The 9,915-nt window shown below is 34.4% G+C and overlaps 1 protein-coding gene across 1 annotated transcript; it reads left to right on the top strand.

Moving 5' to 3' along the window:
• The first annotated feature begins 520 nt into the window (after positions 1 to 520).
• On the top strand, positions 521 to 7,570 carry LOC110775663 (protein LAZ1 homolog 2). Its single transcript, XM_021980274.2, has 9 exons — positions 521 to 676; positions 2,959 to 3,181; positions 4,027 to 4,083; positions 4,207 to 4,315; positions 4,811 to 5,004; positions 5,078 to 5,166; positions 5,479 to 5,728; positions 5,966 to 6,202; positions 7,116 to 7,570. Exons 2-9 carry the CDS (start codon positions 2,990 to 2,992, stop codon positions 7,341 to 7,343), a joined length of 1,356 nt encoding a protein of 451 aa, XP_021835966.1. The 5' UTR covers positions 521 to 676; positions 2,959 to 2,989; the 3' UTR covers positions 7,344 to 7,570.
• Positions 7,571 to 9,915: the final 2,345 nt, after the last annotated feature.

Raw genomic sequence — 9,915 nt, 5'->3', positions numbered from 1 at the left:
TTACTCAGTTTTCTCTAACTTTTATACTATTAAAAAAAAATTAATAAATAAATATTTTTAAGTGTTAAATGATTAATTTTATACATTATTAGTGATTTTGAATAATTTTTTTTTTATTAAAATGAAATTTTTTATTACTAAAATAATAGATAACTTTTACATATATGATGGTGACTTTTAAGCATTTTACGTCAACTTTAACTTTGGTGTACAATATTTATCGTACACCTCATGTAAATAAGAATTTGTGATCAATATGGGTTAAAATCGATTATCCGTTTTATCCAGTGGATTAAGATCGGAGTTTTCTATTTTTACAATATTCGAATTCCGATCAATTACGTATCTAGATCGATTCAGATCAAGTTCTCGACTCAAATCGGTTTTTGACAGCTCTGCTCATTGGATACAATCCAAAGTCATACAATTACAAGATTACAAATGCAATGTTTTGGGTCTTAATATGTGATATGTTGGCACAAAGTGACGTGTGAGAACGTAAAAGCAGCCCCAAAGGCGTACAACGAAACGTGTCATGCAACGGTAGCAAACATATAAATATGCCCCATTCTTCTTAAACAAAAAAATTCTGCACTACTCACCCGAAATTATCAGTCAGTGATCTGTTCATATCAGATCAGGGTTATCCCCAGCAGTTTTTGAGAACCTTTCCCAGGTTAGAAATCCACCCCTCCTTTATTCAAGCCATGTTTTTCGTATTTTTAGTTAATTTTGTTAAACTCTGTATATATTACTATGTCTGTTCTATAAATATGTTTCAATTTTTACTTTTATATTTGCCAATGCACATTTTGGATAATTTATACTATAATTTTTGTTAGCAAAAAAGTAAATTATGATATATTAAAATATTAATTGAGCCAATTTAATAGGACCTACTTGAAAATAATTTGGAACAAAGGTTCTCTTTGGTTAGGAATCGTGTCTAAATTCTAAATTGGAATATGAGTATGAAATGGGGGAGTAACTGATCTACATTTTACTGTCTATGGATTTGGAAATTAGGGAACAAATGTTTAAACTTTGTTGCTTGATTCAATGATTATTAAATTAATTCGTTGGTAAACTTTTCTTGGAAATATTTTGAGATTTTCCCATGGGAACTGGGAAAATTGGTCAAAACTTGTGTGCTGCTTTTGACCAATTTTCGAGGAAAGTTCTACAATTTTGTTTAAAAATTTGTTTGATAAATTTGTTAATTACTCTTATTTGCTACTAGTGTGATTTTATTGTTATTTTCTATGTTAAATTACTTCTAGTATGAGAATTTGAGGGGGGGAAAATGCAGTCAATGATGCAGTATCAAGATTTGTATGATGATCACTTGATATTCTATACCGGTGGTACCTAATTCCTAATCACCCCACGAACCGAAAAAACGAATTATTAGGTGAAACTGTTTTTATTATTTGGCCTAATGTAGCCTAATTGTTGAGCATTATTGTAATTATGTAACCTAATGTATTTAGGTTTGGGCTGCACATGTTTAGGGCCCGATATTAGTTTGTATATAAGTTACACTTTACAGAAATACAAACCAAGAAAACACAATTCCTAACATGGTATCAGAGCTTCACTAACTGTTGGGACCTTACTGTACTGTATTATGGGCCAACTGAACGGGATCCATGTGAGGGGGAGTAATAAAACACACTCTGACCCATGAAACATCACATGTGACCCATATTGAAAAGGGACCTCACACGTGAGGGGAAGTGTTAAGATCTGACCCATGAAACATCACGTGTGAGAGTCCCACATTGACAAAAGAGAAGAGAGTAATCACTTAATAAGGCCAAGGGGCTACTCCCCTTATTGCCATATGGTTTTAAGATGGAACCTCATTTGGACTTGTTAAGTGGTCTCTCTCTTGTTGACGGGCGCGGCCCAGGCCCGTATTCAACACTAATTCCCTAATCACCCCACGAACCGAAACAGTGAATTATAACATGAAACTGGTTTATTTTTTGGTCGAATTTAGCAAACCAGTTAGCGAATTGCTAACCCATATCCAATCTCATAATAAGGTCACATTGTTCTATATTCCACATGAGAAATGCTATATACATTCCCCTTGTAGATTTGATTATTATCCTTTTGTTCATTGATGATCCATTATACAGAATGGTAACCCGCTAAGCGATTTTATTGCATTTCAATTTGATGATGCATTAGGATCCTCGCCATTTCTATCTTCAGATTAGAACTTAACCTAAGCTCGGAAGATTTGTTAAATTTGATTATCTAGAATCATACCAATCGGGCAATAGGCTTAGGCTATGGCCTTACTTGTTCAATTTATCTCTTTCCCTTTGAATACCCTAAGGCGGGCCTTAGAAAGTGTTTACATATTCAACACTAATGTTTATGCCTACACTGCGTGCGTGATAGTTTTTTGGGTGTGAAATCATCTTTTCCAAATATACGGAGTAGACTAAAGACTTTTTTTTAACAAATCTGACACGTTAGTAAGGGGAGGGTGCAATAGGCCGAAATTTCATAAAAAGGACATCTTGTCCTCAGGAGTTCTCTTATCGAATAGAGACGAATCCAAAAATTACAACATGTTAATATGTTGTGCACAGTTGAAATATGCTAGTAAAGAAACCCTCTTCAAGAAGGTGTAAGGGATTCTACGTGAAAAAGTTTCCAATGGATACGCTACATAACAATACGAAGGACATGGGTTTTCTTCTTCATCAATGTGCTCAATGCTAATTACTCCCTCAATCTCGTTTTACTTTCCTCATTTGACCATTTTTTGTAAGAGCTTTTTGAGTCAAATGGAGCAAGTAAAACAAGACTGAGGGAGTAAATTAATAAATATTTCCTTTAAGTTCATCGGTTAGATACTATGGCTTTTCACCTTGTGTATACAAAGATTTCAATAGTCTACAACATACGTACATTAGCTAATTTCTTCCGTTACATTTGTAGTGGTGAAGATCGAGTTCAACGTACGTGGGAGATGTTCATCCACGATATCCGTGATTCTCGTGGTGTATTTGTACGTCTTTCCAGCATAATCGAAAAAGGATTGACCGCATACAAGAAAGTCCGTGGACCAGGCACCATTACGGCAGGATTCTTTGCATTGCTCGCATCAGTTCTCTCTATTGTTCTGATATTCCAACACCTAAGAGCATATAATAATCCCGCGGTACACTCTTCGCCTATGCCATACCAGTAGATTAATTTGGTATGAATATATGATTGCTGATTTTGACTTGCACACCTTAAAACAGATGGATTAAGAAGTTTTTTTAATTGATGTGAATTTATTATATATAGCAAAACTAGTAATATGCAAAAATATTTCTACAGTTCTCAATCTTTGAAGTTAGTTCATTTAATTGCATCAATACGTTACTGATGGAGTACATATGTAGTGTAAAGAACTATAGATACTATACACTTTTAGGATTTAATGGAACCACGGCTAATGGACGATGGGCTAAGCATTCTGTTGAAACCTAATATAAACTTGGTAACATATGTTGTGCTATGAAGAAGCTTTGATGCAGGAAATTTTCACAATTTGTAGAGTTTGCTTACTAGTAGTTTGCACACCACAAACTTATGCATTATTAGAGACAGATTTTGAGATGGATACTATAAACATCTTAAATTTGAGACAGATTACTAAAATTTTCTCTCTAAATAAAAATTGAGATGGACTTGCATATGGAATTTAAAAAATTCTGTCTCAAAGTTGTAATAGATTGCCAAGATTCTGTCTCAAAGATTTTGAGACGACCCCTATAGGGACGCCCTATTTCCGTCTCAATCCCGTCTCTAATCATCATTTTGAGACGGATTTAGACTAATTAGAGACGAAATTTCTCATCTCTAGATATAAAGTGATTATTTATGTAGTGTTATAATTAACATGTCATTTCTGCAATGTGTTTACTTAACCTCATTATTTCATCCATTGCTACTTGACGTCTCTCTCACATGAAAACGTGGCGTAAAGACTTCTTAATGTAAAAAAATTCTATCCAGGAGCAAAAATGGATTGTGGCTGTGCTTCTCATAGTTCCTATCTACGCCACTGAGTCTGTAAGTATCCTTCCTATGGTATGCAGATTTAGGTTCTGATTTTCTCTCCGGAAAGGATATTTCAAGATATACTGTAAATTGATAGTGTACAAATTATCTGATTAATTTTTTTTGGTTTCTCAGATCATATCCTTGACAAATCCTAAGACTTCCCTAGCTTGTGACATTTTGAGAAATTGTTATGAAGCATACGCCTTGTATGCTTTCGGGAGCTATCTGATTTCTTGTATCGGTAAGCTCTAAATTTCATCAGTACGTGTTAAAAGGTCTGAAAGAACTGGATTCTGTATTTTTCTGTTAGTTGTTATTCTTTGTATTCCGTTACCCACATGTGAGTCTATTTGCCACTAGATTTTTGTTTTCTTTTTACGGAACTATTGAATTTCTTTATGAGTATTCCGCTATGTTACCCGGGCATGGATACCTATATCAGACATAAGTACATGTCTAAGTGTCCAACCTGACTATTTTGTAAAACAATTTGCATGATTTTGGTCCCAAATGAAGTGTCGGAAGTGTCCGAACCCATATCGAGGATCCAACACAGGTATTTGAGGTAAATGAAGAGTCCACGTAAACTTAGGTATTCTGGATTTAAGACATGATAATAATCAGTTTCTTTAGGAAATGGAAAAGGATTAGCTGCTGAACATGTATAGTCGAACTTTTCATGTTTATGATGATGAGTATGCTATGCTTAAATGTATGATATTTCATAGTACGGCAGGCGGAGAAGAAAGAGTTCTAGAACTGTTGAAGAATGAATCAAGAAATGTACTTAACAAACCACTGTTAGAAGAAGGAGGAGACAGAGAACCAGAGTCGTCATCAGATCCACAATCATTTAGAAACTTCTTTCTACGGCCATGCGTTATTGGAGAACAATTGTTCTCCATAATCAAATTTGGTCTTGTTCAATATGTAAGTGCTTTCATTTTTGTGGAGGTTATTTTTATCGAATTTATTGCTAGACTAACGTTTGCGTAGTAACCAGATGATTTTGAAGACAGTTTGTGCATTCTTAACTTTTGTTCTGGAGATGTGTGGTGTCTATGGTGATGGCCAGTTCAAGTGGTATTATGGGTAAGTTAACAATGTACGTACATAAATTACCTCCTCCGTTCCTTAAATACTGCACCATGTTGACTTTACGCTTCCCAATACACGTCCTTGACTCTTAATCCTTCGAATTATGCATAAGTAGAAATTATAAAAAAATTGATACTTAGGGTGCGTTCTATTCACCTGAATTTCATTTTATGAACTCATCTGAACTTATTTTTCCTGAAATAAGTGGGAATAAGGTGAGCAGAATATGACCTTAATGCTGGCTACGTTTCTCCTAGCATTTGCTGTAGTGCTCGACTCTGATATTATTCATCAGTGTCTTTTCAGGTATCCGTACATTACGATTGTATTAAACTTCAGCCAAATGTGGGCATTGTATTGTCTAGTTCAGTTCTATAATGTGACTCATGAAAGGCTCAAGCCAATTAAACCGCTTGCAAAGTTCATTAGCTTCAAGGCTATTGTGTTTGCTACATGGTGGCAAGGTGTAGGAATTGCTCTCCTCTGTACACTTGGAATTCTGCCTAAAGAAGGAAAAATTCAGACTGGTTTGCAAGATTTTTTGATCTGCATAGAAGTAAGTCTCTCATTCACTTAAAGGCTCTGCTCCGTTCATACTTATGTTGGTTTATTTCAAAATAAGTTCAGTTAAGTTCACATAAATTCAGATAATATAAGTTTATGAAAAATAAGTTTTTTTTACCAGTCATTTCACACACAAATAAGTTTATTTCATACATATTCAGATAAGTCCATAATAAGACTTGTTCATCGGCTATGTGCAAATAGTTACGGTTTGTTATGTGCTGCACAGATGGCAGTAGCTGCTATAGCTCATGTCTATGTGTTTTCTGCAAAACCGTATAATTTCATACAAGTTTCGGAATATGGAAAAGTTAGCACTCGAACTGAGAAAACAGTCATCGACATAGACGAGAAAGGAAAGGACGAAGGACCAACTACGATTGAGAAGACTGAAACTGAGGTCAAAGCTCCTGGAACAAGTATTAGTGAGAGTGTGCAAGATATTGTCCGCGAGGGTGGTCAGCAGGTACAAACATACTCCATATATATGCTGTACTAGACTGTTCGTAATTGATCACTGATTTTTTTTTTTGGCAGAAGTTTGATCAATGATTTATGACACCTAGAAATAGGCATTCCATAAATCAGAAAATGCAATGCTTTTATACAGTCTGATAGTGTAATAGGGTTTTCTTGATTTTGCACCTAGAAATAGGCATTCCATAAATCAGAAATAGGAATCCAACCCACCCTGACACTACCCATAGTGGGTCACGTGGGTCGGACCCACTTATGACCCGCCCGACCCGGATATTTTTGTTGTTGTGTCGTGGGTCGAGTTTTTTCAACACAGCCGATTTCGGCCCACTCCATCGGACCCGCACAACCCACCACCAACCATGATACCCAAACCAACCCACCCAACACACGAACCCAACCCACCTAACTCTGTGACCCACCATCACCATTTAAACTATTTTGTATGTTTAAATTGCTATTTATGTTATTGTTTAAATATACATGTATTGCATTTATGTGAGCATGTCAATAACACAAAAAATAATTAATTTAGGTTCATATAAAATTTGTAATTTTTAACGCTTAAGTAATCGTCTAAACCCACCTGACCGACATCAGCTCCTAAAACTCGTTTGAACCTACAAACCCACCCGATCCATCAGAGTTACATGAGGTCCGAAAAATCGTCGTAACCCACCACACCCTTCGGACCCAGTTGACCCGCACAACCTACCACGACCCACGTAACGTACCTATCCATTTTTTCCGGCACAACCCACCTTAACTTTTACCGAGGCGGGTCGTGTGTCAACTATCCCTGACCCACAACCCACTGAATCCACCCATGACCCACTCAACCCGCCTCGTGTGGCCATCTCTAGCAACTTTTATATGTTGGTTAATGTATGAGTAAATGGCAGGTTGTTGAGGATGTAAAGCTGACAATAAACCAGGCAATGGAGCCTGTCGAGAAGGGTGTAACAAAAATCCAGGAAAGTTTTCACCAAATAACAGTGGGTTCTGAAGGCAAGCAAGAGCCTGATGTTGAGATTGAGGAACACATTGAGGATGATCAACGAAGAAGCAAGTCTCATGTAGCAGCATCTGAAAAGATTAGTGTCACAGAAACTGTAAATGAAACTTCTTGATAAATACTCTGCACAACTTGTATTTCGTCTTTCTTTCCTCTTTAGTTCTAATTCATTAGGTTCATCCGTGCGAAAAATTCTGTAGTGTATTTTTAGTTATTGTTAGTGTGTTTTTAGTTATTGTTATCCTGCAATTTGTGAATTATTGTATAAGTGCCTAATTCTTCTATTGGCATTTGGCACCCCTTGTAAAAGTGTCTAAAATCCGTCACTGTCACACTGCCCTAGTTCTTGTCATTCTTCTTTAAAATTTCAACATCTATGAAACAGAATTGTAGATAAACAAATAAACATTAATACACACCGGTTAACTCGTGATTTTGTCAAGCATTTTTCAGTAAATATTGTACTCTGTATCCACTTGGGAAACATATTAAGCACGCTTTGCAATGTTTAATGGTTTATTGTTTTCTTTCTTGCAAGGTAAAGTATATCTATTTCAAAACTAATTATAAAACTCGATTTGTTTAAACTCGATTTGTCCGACCAATCCGCTTTCATTTAAACAAATCGAGTTTTATAATTAGTTTTGAAATAGATATATTTTAGAAATCAATTATAATATTCTTGAAAGAATTCTAGTATGTCTAGTTCAATGCGAGTGAGTAGTTTATTAATTCATGCCTTGTGTGTTGAAGTGAAATTAGTGAAATAGATTTGAGGAGAAGTGAATCATGGAATTTAACCAGAGGACTAGTGATTGGGTTGCGTATTCTTGGGTGACTGGAGGTACACATTGTCCAACCAATTTCATTGTTTGAAACTATATTTTGTGTTAGTATGATAAATTATTAGCAATACTATGCATATATGTATGTATGTTTGACTTGTGATTTTCAAATGAATTTGTAGTGTTTCATGAGTCACAATCGATTTAATAAAATGGTTTATCAATTAATTTCTTTATTAATATGATGAAATGGTATTTGTTTTAATTTGCAAAGAAGGAACCATTTTGCATTTTGAAATACTAAGAAGAGAACTAAGCATGTATACCTAAGGAAATGAGTATATCAAGAGTCTCTGCTTAGATTTTGGGAATGAGTCGAAAGGTTTAAGAATCTTTATGAAATAAAGGAAAATTATATTTAAGGATGCTAATGGTTCATTCGAGTAAAGTTTGAACTAACAAGGTTATGTTTACTCGTGTCTTTAAAGCACGCATTAACAGATTGTTGTCTTTTGACTAAGTGTTAACAATGAAGGATTTAGCATGTTTAAATTTGAAAGTCGTAAATTTATTGAGTATATAACCAAAACTATTCATTTTAATTTATCTCTTTAACCAGCCTTTATAATTCTTTAAAATATATATATAACGATTTTATAAATTGTTTCTACCAAGCCGCCTTTATTTTGGAGCTTCCTAAAAGTCACATGTTTTTCTTAAATCTATTAATTATGGACTATAAACTAGCTTCAAACAACATTAAAGTGTTTTAATGAATTTAAGAGTTAGAACGATCATAGATAAGGATGTTTTCATTTTTGTTTGAGTTCTTGAAATGACAATAGTTTGCAAATAAAGGAATCTTCATCAAGCTTTAAAAAGAGTTTATTATAAAGAATAATGACGTACTTTATAATCAATGATAAAGTCTTCATGTTTTTTTTATGACTCATGAGTTTGAAATTAAAAAAAAAACATTTCCATGAATATTAAAGTTATTTTGAGCATTTGAGTTTTATATAAATGTTTATAAAACATATTTCAGGCACACTAAGCTCATCTAGTTTAATTTAATATTTAAGAATAAATGATGATTTCAATTAGAGGAGTATATAATTAAATTGTGCCACGGATCTAATTAATGTTTAGAAACAAAAAATACGGAATACTTTTTAATGTGATAGGGAATACACAAGCAAATTAAATCATGAGTTACGTTAAAGATGAAAATAGAATGGTCTTAATATGGGAGTTCAGTTTTTCATAAGTTGTCTAAGGAAAATAAAGTATTTGTCTAATGGGTCTGAATCAAGGTATTAGTTGTGTGGAGTGTTTATGTTTATGGGAATTAAAATTCAGGAAGCCAATAAATTGGGTTAAAGGCAATAGTGTCGAGATATGGAGAATTGAGAGAGAAATTGAGTTGAAATGTAATGAGAAAGAAGCTAATATATGATTGGGGGAATAGAAATGGAATTTAAGAACGAATTTATATAATTGGTAATTGTTTGGGCCCATATACATGGTCAGCCCAACTCGATACAAAAAGACGAAAATGCCCCCGAATCTTAGAAACCAAGGAAGACAACTGTTCCTTAGAAGTAGACGTAATTACGTAATTACCCCTGTGTAATCATATAAATACTCTACTGTAATCATTAAAAAGATTTTATCTAATCATTACCTAAAAAAGCAAATCAGTCACTCTCTCTCTAGTTCTTCTCACTTAACAACAACTTATCTAATTTTAATTATCATACGAAGGTTCCTCGGAAATCACAGTCGAATACGTCATCGGTTACGTTAATCCCCCAAGTTATTATATTCACAGTTTCTCAGGCAGAAACAGTTTGGCGCCGTCTGTGGGGATCGCTTAACAAAAAGCCATGGTGAACACCAGAC

Source organism: Spinacia oleracea, chromosome 2 (assembly GCF_020520425.1).
Source record: "Spinacia oleracea cultivar Varoflay chromosome 2, BTI_SOV_V1, whole genome shotgun sequence".
Classification (NCBI taxonomy): Eukaryota; Viridiplantae; Streptophyta; class Magnoliopsida; order Caryophyllales; family Amaranthaceae; genus Spinacia; species Spinacia oleracea.
Note: the sequence above shows the minus strand (reverse complement) of the source record. Positions and strands in the feature narration are given on the sequence as shown.